The sequence below is a fragment of the Eptatretus burgeri genome, chromosome 7, assembly GCF_056783735.1.
Source record: "Eptatretus burgeri isolate ZD-2024b chromosome 7, Ebu_testis_v1, whole genome shotgun sequence".
Classification (NCBI taxonomy): domain Eukaryota; kingdom Metazoa; phylum Chordata; class Myxini; order Myxiniformes; family Myxinidae; genus Eptatretus; species Eptatretus burgeri.
In genome coordinates this window covers 29,740,158-29,756,978 of record NC_140967.1, presented here as the reverse complement: position 1 = coordinate 29,756,978, position 16,821 = coordinate 29,740,158, and the positions used below count along the sequence as shown (strand labels likewise).

Below are 16,821 nucleotides of genomic sequence, written 5' to 3'. Positions count from 1 at the left end.
ATATATATATATATATATATATATATATATATATACACACATAAAACACACACATAAACACACACACATATACACACACACACACACACACGTTATACGTGACACATTGCACTTGTTATATACACATTTTATAATATGCACGACATATACATATTATATACACGTTATGTGTGACATATACATTATATATATATATATATATATATATATATATATATATATATATATATATATATATATATATATATATTTACACACATGTTCAACATGACACATTGCAGTTGTTATATACACACATTGTAAGTGACATGTTGCACGTTATGTACAGACGTATTATGCATGACATGTTGCATGTTATATACGGACGTATTTTACATGACATGTTCACGTTATATACAGACGTATTTTACATGACATGTTGCACATGTTATATACAGATGTATTATACTTGACATGTTGCACATGTTATATAGAGACGTATTATACATGACATGTTGCACATGTTATATACACACATACATTACATATTGCACATGTTATACACATATATTATACATGACATGTTTCACATGTTATATACACATAATACATGACATGTTGCACGTTATATACATGACATGTTGCACATGTTATATACACACATACATGGCATATTGCACATGTTATATGCAGACATATTATACCGGTACATGACATGCTGCACATGTTATATATACATATTATACATGACATGTTGCACATGTTATATACACATATTATACATGACATGTTGCACATGTTATATACACATATTATACATGACATGTTGCTCATGTTATATACACATAATACATGACATGTTGCACGTTATATACATGACATGTTGCACATGTTATATGCAGATATATTATACCTGTACATGACATGCTGCACATGTTATATACACATATGCATGACATTATACACATAAATATTACAGAAACATACACATGCATGCATGCATGCACACACACAAATGGAGGTGGATACTTTAAGACCTCGTAGGTCTCCGTTCCATCTCCTGAAACCCACCCACATGTGGAGGTTCTAGTCAACAACAACAACTTTCACGCACACATATATGTGTATATACATATATATATATATATATATATATATATATATATATATATATGTACATGTATAATTGCACGCACGCGCGCACACACACACACACACACACACACACACACACACACACACACACACACACACACACACACACACACACACACACACACACCTAGAAGAAAAATTGTTGTTACTTTTAGAAATGAAAACATTCCCTGGAATAGAAAACAAAATTTTCCATGTAAAATTTAAAATCGCTGAGTGAATATCTACTGTTGAAGGACATTGATGTGCATTGTGTGAGTAAACCTCGTGCAGAAATGTGTTTACCATGATTGTCGATTTTCCAGCAGACTTTCCCTGTTTCAGCAACTGCCGTGTGACTCTCCGTTGGGACACAATCTACGCGTGGCCAAGGTGAGAAGTAAAAGTAAAGAATCAATTCCTTGCAGGTAAAAAAACAAGGAAATGGAGGGATACATAAATGAAAAAAATTGAGGGATTAATGCAACAATAAGATAAACAACAGAGCAATATCTCACAACGAGTTACCAATTCATTCTATACCCTTGGTAAGGGAAAGTGTGTCAGTACGTAGTATCGACCTCAAGGGCTTTTTCGCCATTACAAGTCAACTTGAAATACAGAGCTTGTCAAATATCTACTGAACAACACCACATACTTTGAGCAAATGTCTCTTTTGCAATAACAAATACATTATTAGTGACGAAATGAATTAGTTCCCAGCATTGCCCAGGGAAATTCAATGAAATACTCCAGTAATTAAATGTATTCTTGTCAACGAATCACTGCAACCTCAACATCCGATCTTCACAAAACATTTTACTCAGTGGCTCCCAGGAGAAACTCAGGCAATGTATAAGCAACATACTCACTCGAGGCCTGGACATGGAGGTGTTGCAACAAGCCTGGGTAAAGCAATCATTTTAATAACAGGCGGATGTGTAAACACTCTCATAATTAAATTTGTGTTGTTGACAACAAATCACTACGACATCAACATATGATCTTCACAATACATATTATTCGATCGCTCCAGGCAAAAAAAAATAATTACTCAGGCAGTGATCGGCACAAGACCCAATCGAGGCTGGAAGACCAATTATCTAGTTTTATCTGGAGTCCATTATTTTTTTTTATCCAAACATAGCCTTCGACCTTCCTCTGGATGAAAGAGGAGGCCATGCAAAATTTGGTCGCATTGGTTCCTGCAGGGTCCGAACAAAGAAACAAACAAACTTTCTTCTTTATATATTAGATAGCAGAGTACCCATCCTCCGGGTGGGTCGAGGTCATGCATTACTTGCTGAAAAACATATAATCTGTGTTTTGCAAGAAGACTACAGATGTTTGTGTGGTGTGCACTTAAAAGGTTCTGGATGGTCAAAAGGGTAAATTCCAATAGTAGTTCGTGTCTAATGGGTCGAAAGGGTCAAATCTCTCAAGCATGTAAAAAGGGTCTAAATAAGTCCAAGTGGTCCTCAGCTCTAAATGGTCAAGGGTCCAAGCTGTCTTATCTGTCTGAAGGGTGTAAGGGTCTTTTAGATCTTAAAGGATCTTACGGGTCTTCCAGACATTTGGGGTTGAAAGGGTCTTCAGGGTTGTGAGGGTTTTCGGGGTCTCAAGGCTCTTTGAGGTCTTAAAGGGCTTTTGGGTCTTTGAAGTCTGAAAGGGTCTTATGGGTCTAAAGGGTCTTATAAGTATTTAGGGTCTAAAGGCTCTTTGGGGTTTTCAGGGTCTTCACGGTCTAAAGAATCTTTGCAGTCTTCAAGAGTCTGGTGGAAATGCTGCACTCGTGTCGTTGCATGCAGTTTTGTGCTCTGCCTGGAACACAGGCATCATCCCAACTGACTGGAAGAGGGGCCTTGTTGTCCCTCTCTGGAAAGGGAAGGGTGATCGCCAAGACTGCAACAACTACCGAGGGGTGACGCTGCTCTCAGTGCCGGGCAAGGTCTTTGCTCGGATAATTCTCGATAGGGTTCGCCACCATCTGCTTGAGCACCAGCGTCCAGAGCAGTCAGGCTTTACACCAAAGAGGTCAACGATTGACCGTATCCTTGCACTTCGTGTCCTCACCGAACGCAGATGAGAGTTTCGGCAGGGACTGCTTGCGGCCGATGTTGATCTCTGTAAAGTGTTCGATTCAGTGAATCGGGATGTCCTCTGGAGGATTCTTGGTCTTCGTGGGGTGCCACCAAAACTGATCGATCTGATGTCTGAACTCTACTCTGCTACTGAGAGTACTGTGAAGTGTGGTGGTACCATCTCTGACTTATTTCCAGTTGTTACTGGAGTTCGTCAGGGATGTGTACTTGCCCCCACACTTTTCAGCACTTGTATGGACTGGATTTTAGGGAGGATGTCGGAGAGATCAAGCTGCGGTGCGTCATTTGGGAATGTTAAGATCTCGGACCTTGACTTTGCAGATGATGCAGTCATCATTGCGGAGACTTTAGACATCCTCTTGGGGGCCCTCGAGGTGCTGAATGAGGAGGCGGAGCCGTTGGGATTACGGGTTTCTTGGGTCAAAACTAAGATCCAGGCTTTCGGTGACATCTTGGATGCTGCTGTCCTGTCTGTGTCTGTTTGTGGTGAGGATGTTGAGGTCGTGGAGAGATTCACTTACCTTGGCAGTGATATTCATGTCTCTGCTGGCTGCGAGTCAGAGGTCAATAGACGTCTGGGTCGGGCCTGGGGAGTCATGGATTCACTGGATCATGGGGTGTGGCGCTGCCGGTACCTGTGCGGGAGGACGAAAGTCCGAGTCTTCAGGTCCTTGGTACTTCCAGTCTTGCTCTATGGGTGCGAGACTTGGACTCTGACCAAGGATCTGAGACGGAGACTTAATTCCTTTGGTACCAGGTCTCTTCGGAGAATCCTTGGCTATCGCTGGTCGGATTTTGTGTCCAACGAGCGGTTGCTGAGAGCGACTCGGATGAGATTTGTTACCTGCATAGTCCGTGAGCGTCAGTTGCGGCTGTATGGACATGTGGCTCGTTTTCCTGACTCTGATCCTGCTCACCAGATTCTCTCAGCGTGGGAGTCTCATGAGTGGAGGAGGCCAGTGGGTCGACCACGTGCCTCATGGTTGCAACAGGTTGACCATCATCTCAAGGAGATGGGGATGGGCCTGGCATCTGCCTGGGGGATGGCCAGACGGAGGCCCCTGGAGTACTGGTGGAAAGTGGACGCAGCGACGTGCTGTTCTGGCACATGCTCCCATACCTGACCTGACCTGACCTGGTCTTAAGTGTCTTCAAAGGTCTAAGGGGTCTGAACAGTCTAAAGGATCGAAAGGTTTAAAAGGTACATTGCAATAGTCCATAATTAATAGACGTACGTGTTGTCAGGGTGCAACTGACGTACAAAGAGTGCATAATCAATAGACATAGTCACATGGCTTCACAGAGTGCTTCATGGATGGACGGAGTCTTAAAAGATCTTAGGGGTATTGAAGTGTCTTCGAGATCTTAGAGGTTCTTTGGGATCCTATGAGTCTTTGGGGTCTAAAGAGTCTTCGGAGTCTTAGCGGTCTTTAAAGGCTGAGGTAGTGCATGAAAATACCCTTAGGACAATCCCTGGGTCAAACTTGGTCTGTGTGCCAAATGCGATGCTTGTCAGCCCAGCGGTCTTTGCAAAAACGTGAATATATGGACACACAGAGTCGACGAATTTATTGGATTGGATGTCAAACTGAATCGACCAATTCAGAGAATGCTGGATCCAACAAGTGAAGTCTCAAGCAAAGTGAACAAGAAAAAGAGCAATCAAGAGATCGCAGACCCTCGCCAGAATTTGTTTTTTGTGGTGTTTTGATTGGACACCTGACCCTGAATCATGACGTTTTTTATTTTTATTCAATTGAATTTAGAATGGGATTAAAGTAAATTCGATTCAAATCAAATGGAAGACCAAATAGGAACAGTCCTGCGTTGGAGTAATCAGAAGGAACCTGAAGAAGCAAAAAGAAAAGATGAAGTCATTAGATGAAGCTGTTAGTCCTCTACCCTCAAACCCATCCAGGTACAGCCAAGTGAGCCTTATTGAAAATAATAATAATAACAAGTCTGGAGACGGCGATGGTTCACGAGCAATGTACACGGTTCGCCTTTTTTATTTTTTGGCCTTCGAGGGGACGCCACGGGCAAACTGGCGGGAATCGGGAAAAACGTAAATGATGAAAGTTGTAGTACTCGAAGAGCACTACTTGCATACCAAGTTTCATTCGAAACAGTTGAAAACCCTGGGAGCTCGATGCCCAATTCATTGATTTTTTTGACATTTCTAAACTCGTGACCTTGTGACCTTGACCTTGGGACGACAATGAAAAATCGAGCTCCGTGGGGCTATGCAGGTGCCATTGGGCTAACCAAATACTGAAACCCCTGCCAGATTCGACAAACCATCTCAGAGAAGATGTAACTTGAAACCGGCTACCCCCTAAAAACACATGTTTTTTGGGCGTGGCTCCGCCCATAATGGGCACAGCACGCCCATTCTCAGGAAGACACAACTAGATCATGATACAAACCTCGCACCCTAATTTTATCAAGATCGGATCAAAACCCACGGAGCTATGCTCGGGACAGACAGACAGGCACACACCCATAACGAATATAGTGGTCACTTACTGACTCGTGAACCAATAATTAAAAATAAAATAAAAAGAGCCCAGACCTAAAAAGTGAAATAATTCTGGCAGCCAGACCATGTATCCAATCAAGTTGAAATTTAAAACCTGTATTCCCCATCACTACTAGATCATAATTGTGAAGTTTCGCATCGGTTGATTAAGCTATTCCAGAAAAACACATTATTTAATCTTTTTATTCAATCCAATATGGCTGCCAAACCATGTGACACATCAATTATTCCTTAACAATATTGTACACCCATGGCTTGGGGAATATTTGTGTGAAGTTTCCCCTCGATCTGTCCAGCCATTCTGGAGAAGAAGATTTTTCATAGCTTTTCAGGTATATCCAATATGACTGCCAAACCATGTGACCGATGATGTCATACTCGGTAACATTTTGTTCCTCATGGATAGAGGGTCATATGTGTAAAAGTTTCACCTTGATCTGTTTGGCCACTTCATAGAAGAAGATTTTTGAATGTAATTTTTCTAAAAAAAACCCCACAATATAGCTGCCAAATCACGTGACCGATGAGATCATCAAAAGATTTTCTGTGGACCATTTTATCCCGAGATGACCCTCAATATTTTTCATATTGATCAGATGTAACGTTCTACATATGCAATTATGACATTACAAAGGCACCTATGACGTCATTAAAAAAAACTCACTTATTTCCTATGACGAGTACTTGCCAAGTTTCAATTTTTTTCTTGGTGCAGTTTTGGAGACACAGAGGTCCAAAGTTTTTTTTCCAAGATGGCTGCCACACCATGTCACTTATGATGTCATAATTATCATTAAAACATCCTACACGAGTAGTCGCTGCTTTGATGAAAATTTCATCTCCATCCGATAAGCGATTGCGGAGAAAAACACTAAAGTTCTGTGCGGACAAACAAACAAACAAACAAACAAACAAACGGACCCGAATGGAACACCCTCTCCTTCAGTGAAGGTAATAAGAAAGATCTTTCCTTGAACTACCAAAGAGAGCAACACCGAAGGGAGACTGTAAACTAGGTTAGACACAGATCCTGGTGTTTGGGCTTCATCAGCAGACTCAAGCAGCCAAATATGCAGGGATTCCAGGCAAACTGCACCCCGTTTGCCATCACATGCCATGAAAAGCAAACTATTTGCATAACCTGGTCAATCATCAGCAACATGGTAATTTACATTCCCCTTGGGTTGTCCAATTACAAACAAGCACAGCAGATATAGGTATTCCATTGTTCATCAACACTACTACAAACTAAGACAGTGAACAGATGGGAAGTAGTATAATATCCACAGTGCTCAAAATGACATCCATTTAAATATGTAAGATTATGAAAAACAGCCTGAACTGTAATAAACGCAGGCATTGAACAAGAACATGTACACTGGAAGCAAACAGCAGCTCCTCACGAGCAAAATGAATATCTGATAATTTAATCCTGAGATGTGTAATTCTTTGCCAATCCGAGTTGGTGCAGCCTGTTTGGATGGAATGTAATCTCATTGTTCCATGTTCAGGCAGATGCATGAGCATGATTCCTTCTTACCCCCAAAATGATTTGCATTGCTGTCTACTGGACGTCCATTTCAGCCTCGGTTGGGAAGCGTATTCATGCGTTTTCTTCAAAACACGATAACAGAACAGAGCAAACTGCTTCACAGCATCACATCTCAAACGGAACGTCTACGTATTTGTTTGCAGCTGATTGGACGCAAAAGCGAAAATGTTGTACTGGACGTGCGATTTAAACAAGCTCAAATGAGCTAAGATCCTCGTCCTCTTAATGATGACGTCATAAAAACGAATATGACGTCATTATGATGTATCAGCTTTGCGATAAATTATCTGTGCTAATGCCCGGCTCGATTCCCGCAAACAAAATTCAAACAGCTTGCCTAGTTTCGGAGATAATGGTATAGGCGATTTCCATTAGCGGCGATATTATGACGTCAACTTTTTTCTCGGAAGAATTTCCAAAATCAGAGATGGTTACTGCCTGCGCGTGGGCTTTCTGCACATACATGGCAAGTTTCACGAAGATCCGATGAAAACTCTGGGTTTTGAAACAAAAACTCAAAAAATAGGAATGACGTCATAAAAATTGATATGACGTCATAGTGATGTATCATATGTGCGGTAATTAATCTCTGCTAATGCCCCGTTCGATTTCCGCAAACAGAATTCAAAAAGCTTGCCTAGTTTCGGAGATAATTTTTTAGGTGATTTCCATTAGCGGAGATATTTTGATGTCATAACTTTTTTTTCTAGGTGGAATTTTCACAATCGGAGATGGTTACTGTCTGCGCAGGGTATTTTTACATATATATGCCAAGTTTCAGGAAGTTTCGATGAAAACTGTAGGCTGTGAAACAAAAAAGTCCACAAGAAGAAGATGAAGAACAACAACGTGAGTAAGACTTCGAGATCCTCCACGAGGATGTAAAAAATAAATAAATAAAATAAAAACAACTTTGTAATCGAGTTTAGTTTGGCTCCAATGCTGGAGAGTCTCGTCATAACAACACTCGTGACAACTCCTGACATTTCTTGTTGACTAATGGTATTTTAATGAAATAATTTCAACTCCATATAGTCTATTATTAAAAGGAGACACGTTCGTGTGTGTATGTGTATGTGTATGAGTGTGTGTATGGGTGTCACGCTCCATTCTAAAGGGTTCCTGCTGTGGTAGAGGAATAAAACATGTCACCTTTGGAAAGCTAATAATTCATTTACTTGGAACAAACATTCGTCCCTGTTTAACCGTAAAGTCTCCCGTTTCAAAAGCTAGTGTTTCCCAGAATTGAGGAAGAAGAAACAGGATCTTGAGCTTCATGTGGCGGTTCCAACGGTCGCGTTTATTATTCTACAACAGCAGAAACCGTTTGGAAGGACACGGAAGGATCGCGTAAAATTATAGAAAGAGTGGTAATACTTCTCGAAACAATATAAATTAAATAAAAGAACAGGCAACACATGAATGAAGGAACACACAAACAACAACCACAGCCACAACAACAGCAACTACAGTGCTTTCAGAAAGTATTCACACCCCTTGACTTTCATCACATTTTGTTGTGTAACAGCCCGAATTTAATATGGATTGAATGTAAATTTTTTGTCACCGATCGACACAAAATACCCCAAAATGATAAAGTGAAAACATGTTTTTAGAATTTCTTACAAATTGAATGAAAATGAAATACAGAAATATCTAATTTACATAAGTGTTCAAACCCCTGAGTCAATACTTAGTAGATGCATCTTTGGCAGCGATTACAGCTTCGAGCCTTCTTGGGTGTGTCTGTATCAGCTTTGCGCATCCGGATTTAGGGATTTTTCTCCCATTCTTCTTTGCAGATTTTCTCAAACTCTGTCAAGTTTGATGGGGAGCGTCGGCGAACAACAATCTTCAAGTCTTTGCACAGATTCTCAATGGGATTCAAGTCTGGACTTTCGCTGGGCCACTTAAGGACTTTCACGTTCTTGTTCTGAAGCCATTCCAGTGTTACTTTAACTGTATGCTTGGGGTCGTTGTCCTGTTGGAACGTAAACCTTCACCGCAGTCTCAGCTCTTTTGCACTCTGAAGCAGGTTCTCCTCAAGGATTTGCCTGTATTTTTCTCCATTCATTGTTCCCTCTATCCTTACAAGTCTCCCTGTCCCTGCCACTGAAAAGCATCCCCAGAGCTTGATGCTGTCACCACCATGCTCCACGGATGAATTGTGCTCTTGATCCAGACAGAGTGCTTTGCATTCAGATCAAAGAGTTCAATTTTCGTCTCTTCAGAACAGAATGTTTTGTCTCAAGCTCAGAGTCTTTCTTGGGCCTTTTTGCAAACTCCAGGTATGCTGTCATGTGTCTTTTTCTCAAGAGTGCCTTCTGTTTGGCCACTCTTCCATAAAGCCCAGATTTGTGAAGTGCTGCAGAGACTGTTATCCTTGCAGCAGGTTCTCCTATCTCAGCCAAGGAACTCTGAAGTTCTGTCAGAGTGGTCATTGGGTTATTGGTCACCTCCCTCACCAAGGTCCTTTTTGCTCAGTTGCTCAGTTTAGCCGGATAGCCAGCTCTCAGAAGAGTCTAAGTCGTTCCATATTCTTTCCATTTCCTAATGATGGAGCTCACTGTGCTCTTGGGAACTTCCAACACTATAGAAATTCAGTTACACCCTTCCCCAGATCTATGGCCTCCTCACAATTCTATCTCAGAGTCCTACGGACAGTTCCTTGGACTTCATGGTAGAGGTTCTGCTCTGACATGCACTGTCAACTCTGGGACCTTGTATAGAAAGGTATCTTTCCTTATAAATCGTGTCCAATCATTTGAATTGGCCACAGGTGGACGCCAATCAAGTTGTAGAGATACATCAAGGATAATCAAACGAAATTGGATGCACCTGAGCTCATTGGAGTGTCATTTGGAGTGTCATTGTAAAGGGTTTAATTGTAAAGGGTGTCATTAAAGGAATTTGGAATCATTAAAGGAATTTTTTTAAGGAATTTGGAGTGTCATTGTAGAGGGTTCAATACTTATTGACTCAAGATATTTTAGTGTTTCATTTTTAATTAACTTGTAAAGATTTCTAAAAACGTGTTTTCACTTTGTCCTGATGGGGTATTTTATGTGGATTTGTGCCAAAATTTTTATTTTGATTTAATCCATTTTAAATTCAGGCTGTAACACAACAAAATATGAAAACAGTCAAGGGGTGTGAATACTTTCTGAAAGCAGTGTAGCGATATAAAAGATCCTTTTTTGTGCATTGTACTTCATTTCACATCCTAATTGGGATCCCTAGATAGACATGCAATATGTTTGTGAAGTTAAACATGCTGTCCTTTGATTAAATTGGCCAGTGAAGAGTCCCAGTGTGGTATAACAAATTTTCACCGCAATAGCCAGAACATTGAACATATCCGTTCATTATAACAAGACTCCACTGATTTGATTACTTTGTATCCTTTATTTCATGACTTTTACTCATCGAAATACCATCAGAAGGTGTGTGTGTGTGTGTGTGTGTGTGTGTGTGTGTGTGTGTGTGTGTGTGTGTGTGTGTGTGTGTGTGTGTGTGTGTGTGTGTGTGTGTGTGTGTGTGTGTGTGTGTGTGTGTGTGTGTGTGCATTTGAAAAAAAAAAACTTCATTTACATCTCATGGTTTGAATTTAAAGAAAGAAAATGATGATTTTTTTTAAAATAAAAACAATGCTTTATACTTTAACTGGACACCTGACAAGAAGAGAAGGGTTGGACAGCCAAGGGCCAAGAGAGACCTGGCGACGACTGTCGAAAAGGAAATGAAAGGAATTAAGGTCACCCGCAATAAAGTGGGAACGTGGGCCCAAGACCAACGAAAGTGCCAAAAGTTCATAAGAAGCTCCTCATGCCAGGCAGCATGATTGGATATTATTATATGATTATATGATTGGATATTATTATATGATTGGATATTATTACATGATTGGATATTATTACAAGATTGGATATTATTACATGATTGGATATTATTACATGATTGGATATTATTACATGATTGGATATTATTATATGATTGGATATTATTACATGATTGGATATCATTACATGATTGGATATTATTATATGATTGGATTGGATAATAAGCAATATTGTCAGCTATCCATCATTTGTGTAAAAAAGAGACAGTTTTCACTATTTCAAATTTGTTGGTTTATTTTTTGAAGTTTAACCAGCTTGCTTCCCCCACCTACTCCTCACCCTCAAACCTCACTCCCCCACTCCCATTCTATCTTCTTTTTAGTCCATACCCCACCAATCACTTTTTAACTCTTTGAACCCTGAGCTCCTTGGACTTTCGGCTCTCCTACCCAGGGCTCGCTGGAGAAAAATCCAGCTGCTCGGGTATACGAAGGTCTGAATAGCAGCTGGTAAACCGGCCGCAAGGTTTCAAAGCTGTTAAGTCATTTGTTACATCTGATACATGTTACCTTTCAGCTGTATCGTCTGGGTTCGATTCCATATTGGTAATTTGCAGGCAGCTTGATGCATCACAAAGTGTGCTGTCTGTCTGATGGATGTTAAACTGGGTGTCCCTTCTGCGATCATGAGGTTGTGAGTGTTAAAAATCGCAGGGGCTCTTATGTGAAGGGTGGGCAAGTAATTGCTGGGACCCTGAACAAATGATCATTTCCTACTCAAATCACCTTCAGTCATGGACAAGACCTGACGCACAAGAAAATTGGAATAATTGCAGCCGTTAAATAACTACAAGTACATTGGATAATGTCAGCTTGTGAGCAAATTATTACCTCCACCATCGAAGGTGGATGCAGGTAATGTTTTCACCCCTGTTTGTCTGTCTGTTTGTCTGTGAGCAGGATATCTCAAAAGGTTATGGATGGATTCGGATGAAACTTGGTGGACAGGTTGGCTGTGTGACAAGGACAAATTGATTCGATTTTGGTGAAGATCCGGATCCTAGAATGTAAGCGATTCTTCACCATTGAGAGATGGGACCAAAAACGATACATAGCATCATATCTCAAAAATTGACAGATTCAGCCAAAAGTAGGTAGATGAGTTGCGTCGTGACAAGAACAAGCGGATTTGATTTTGGTTCAGGTACGGATGCAGATTCGGCCTATCAGTGGGAGACAAATATAAACTGTTCAGCCTGGTTGGGTTCATGAACTCTACCGAATGCCATTCCAGTTACCCTCGCCAAAGGAGAGGGTATTGCATTTGGTTCAATTTGTTTGTCTGTCTGTCTGTCTCTCTGTACAGAACTTTCATGTTTTTCTCTGCAACCGCTTGTCGGATTGAGACGAAATTTTCACCATAGGTACAACTACTCATGTAGAATGTTTTAATCATAATTGTGATGTCATAGGTCACGTAGTGTGGTAGCCATGTTGGAAAACCAGAAAAATTTTGCAACTTCATCTGAAACCACACCAAGGTAAACATTTAAACTTGGCACATAGCAAGTACTCCTCATGGGGAATGTGATTTTTTTATGACATCAAACGTGCCTTCATTTTTATGTCATAATTGTAAATGTAGAACGATACATCTGATCAGTTGAAAAATTTTTGAGGGTCATCTCGGGATAAAATGGTCTGCAGACAAAAAAAAATGATGACGGTAGTCACGTGATTCAGCAGCCATATTGTTTTTTTTTTGAGAAAAAAAAACTTCAAAAATCGTTTTCTCTGAAGTGGCTGAACAGATCAAGGCAAAACTTTGAAGTGACCACCTATCCATGAGGAACCAAAGGTTCATGCATATGACGTCATAGGTCACATGATTTGGCAACAATATTGGATTTACCCTGAAACCTATAAAAAAAAAATCTTCTTCTCCAGAACATCTGAACAGATCAAGGGGAAACTTCACACAAATGTTCCCCAAGCCTTGGGTGTACAAGTTTGTTCAGGAATAATTGATTGATCACATGGTTTGGCAACCATATTGAATTGAAGAAAATATTAAATAATGTTTTCTCTGAAACCACTTAATCTCTCTCTTTCAAGTGCAGCCTGTGGCTACTGGTTGAATCATTGGTTGGGACGCGGCTATGCTGCTGATGCAGTGTCCCCCTTACCAGTACACTGGTTCTCAGTTTGCCGACCTCGGAAGGATGACAGGCTGAGTCAACCTCCTGGTGTATTAATTCAGCGGCCAACAGGGCTTGAACTCAGGACCCTAGGATCCCAAGCCGCCACCAGAACCACCCTAACCACAGAGTACTTGACTGAATCTGGAAATGATTTTTAAAATAATTTTTTCATTGCCCGATTTGAACGAAACTTGATACTGCACACCGCAGGCGAATGTTGAGCAAGGTGGGCTGAAAATTTTTGCGCTATTATGTACCGTTTTGGCTGTATTTGAGGAACATACATACAAGATGAGAGTTTTAGTAATATACTAGATGACCCGTGAACCCGTTGGGTTCCCGGTGTGACAGCGGTTGATGAAAAAAAAAAGACAAAATTTTAATATTATTTAATGGTCAAACTTCAACTTGAAGAAAATTTGAGCATTTATCTCAGGAGTCATCGTTCAATGAAGCACACGTTTAACGACAACATTCTTGGTTGATCTCCCATCCTTCAGGAATACTTTGACATTTTCCTTCACCTTTCCTCGGCTAAAAACCACATACAGTTGTTTATGCTGAAATACCAGTTTCTCGAGGTATATCAACACATTCTCCATTGTTTGTCCTTGCACTTTTTGGATCGTCATACCAAAACTTGACTGAATCAGGAATTGATTTTTTAATAATTTTTTTTCGTTGCCCGATTTGAACAAAACTTGATATTGCGCGTCAATGTGACAAAAAAAATGGAGAAAAGAAAGTCGAAGAAATTATTGTGCGTAATCTTCTAAACACAATTTTATTTATTAATGAACACGGAAGTATTGGATCAAAATGGCGATGTTTATTTTATGCTTAAAAATAAATCGGTCTTTGTCTATACTAAATGTTTGAGATTTTTTAATAAATCATTTCAAGAAAAAAATATATATTAAATATTTGAGATTTTTTAATAAATCATTTCAAGAAAATAAAAATACAAAAATATAAAAATAAAAATCATTTCAAGAAAAAATTCAGAGTACTTTGAGTACTTGACTGAATCTGGAATTGATTTTTGATAAGTTTTTTCGTTTCCCGATTTGAACGAAACTTGATATTGCACACCACAGGAGAATGATGAGTAAGGGGGCACTAAAATTTTTGCACTGTCATGTACCGTTTTGGCTGTATTTCGGGAACATACATACATACATACATACAAGATGAGAGTTTCAATAATATACTAGCATAACCCACACACTGCGTGACATGTTGGGGTGGGTGTGTTTGAGAAAGGAACTGATGAGGAGTATCAGTAGTAATTTTACTTTAATGCAGTAAGTGGAATACTATTTCACTGTTTCAGAACCATTTTATTTACTTTTTTTTGTACCATGCACCTCATATGGTCTTTGAGATAATGTAAGCCGAATATCACGTTACTCCAGCACAGAACAAAGTCGAAGATAGAGCGACACGAAACCACAAACTCGGAAATATTATACAAGATAGATAGATAGATAGATAGATAGATAGATAGATAGATAGATAGATAAAGCTCTTTCTCACCACTGACTGACACTCACTCACTGACTGATATTAAAGATCGCTACCTTCTGGATGATGGAGAAAGCTGAAATTTTGCATGCTGATGGCCGATGGACATCGAAGGGACATCGAAAGAACCAATAGACCTCAAAGTCTCAAAAGTCACCGAGGACCCAAAAAGACTCTGAAGACCCTGAAGACCCAAAAAGACTCTGAAGACTCTGAAGACCCAAAAGACTCCAAAGACCAAAAAGACTCAAAAGACCCAACAGTCCCCAAGGACCCAAAAGACTCCAAGCACCCAAAAAACCCTGAAGACCCTTTAGACCCCTTACACCCTTCAGTCAGATTAAACAGCTTGACCATTTAGACCGCTTTGACCTTTTTAATATCACCAATATTTTATATATCACCAATATCACAAATAAATTTGTAGAAAAGAAATGTGTGTACTGTATTATGATTTGGTGTAAATCATGACAGCACAGCAAATCTGTGATGTCAATCTCTGCAACGACGTGTGGAGAGGAGAGCATTGCAAAGCCTGTATGGATCATATAAAAAAAAATGACCGTTTTTACAGCCATTTTTCCCTGCTGTGCAGGGGTTTGGCTTTTTTTTGGGAGGCAATGTTTTATGGCCGGATGCCCTTCCTGACGCCAACCCTGGTCGCCTCTTACGACACACAGGGATATGGTACACCTATTCTAACCGGGGCATACACCGGGACCAGTACACTGGCACTCATTTCGCCGACCTCGGAAAGATTACAGGCTGAGTCAACCCCCTGGTGTTAATTCAGCAGCCAACGGGGCTTGAACTCAGGACACTGGGATCCCAAGCCGCCACCCTAACCACTAAGCCAACACCAGGTTTCCTGTATGGATCATATATATATATATATATATATATATATATATATATATATATATATATATATATATATATATATATATATATATATATATATATATATATATATATATTGTTGCGAATTCGCGCCCGCCGGCGTGCGATCGGCCATGTGACTCGAATCGCGGCAAGTCGCCCACCGGATGGACAATTCAGTCGTGACCCTCCAGGAACTATCGCCCGGAGCCAGTCACGGGTGGGCCTTTCGACCTCACCACAATCGTGCCAATCGGCTACCCGCGTAGGATAGGGTTGTTCGCCAAACTCGACCTACCTAAGTACCCACGCGGATGGTAAACCGGGCGATCGTACCTCGCCACAGGTCGACTCCGGACACGAGCCGCTTGTGCGGCCCGTTCCGTACTATCGGGATAACTGAGCGGTGTTATCGTAGGCCTCGACGGTTCCGATTAATTATCGGGCGTTTTAAGCCCACTACGAACGAACCCTTTACGTGAAGCAAGATGGAGATTCAATTAAAGAAAAGACGAAGCGAAACGGGAAAACAGTTCAACATAATGCACATTTATTCCGCGGCACACGGAGAGCACACATACACAGCCAAACAGAATGCACATATATCAAATGCAACAAAAGAAACAATGACGCAGCGATACTACTGAATACGCGTACACACGGCAGCACTTGTACGGTTTTACTTCACAGACGGCGCCGACACACATTTACTCAAAAGCAAAGGAAAGAAGCCACCCTCATAGGCAAGGGGTCAGGTGGGCACGTAGGCCAATGTGTGAAGGAGCGGTCAGGTCCGCGAGACCGGGGGGGGGGGTCCTACCCGCGTCCTCGTGACAAGCCGCAAATGTGGCTGCGCGGCGGTGCCCCGACTTCGTGCTCCTTCGTGGGTTTCATTGGCACCGCTTGGAGTGGGGTGGGAACGGGGCCCCCTTTTTGCACTATCTCAGCGCGGGGGAAACGGGGGGAATTGTTGATGCCCTGGGGGAAGGAGAATGGTTGGCTGGCTTGGGTCCCGCGACGAGCAATCCCACCGCGACCTCGTCGCCGACCGCCGTCTTTCCTGCCTTGGACCC

The 16,821-nt window shown here is 41.0% G+C and overlaps 2 protein-coding genes across 3 annotated transcripts in view; both read right to left on the bottom strand.

The window, feature by feature from the left end:
* The window catches only part of LOC147022917 (uncharacterized), a 395,784-nt gene that overhangs the window by 122,867 nt on the left and 256,096 nt on the right, over positions 1–16,821 (bottom strand). The gene's annotated exons all lie outside the window — the stretch shown is intronic.
* The window catches only part of LOC147022920 (copine-4-like), a 263,594-nt gene that overhangs the window by 205,581 nt on the left and 41,192 nt on the right, over positions 1–16,821 (bottom strand). For both annotated transcript variants that reach the window (XM_085887892.1, XM_085887893.1), the window contains one exon: positions 1,420–1,491. In XM_085887892.1, coding sequence (XP_085744018.1) covers positions 1,420–1,491 — 72 coding nt within the window. The remainder of the gene's footprint in view (positions 1–1,419; positions 1,492–16,821) is intronic.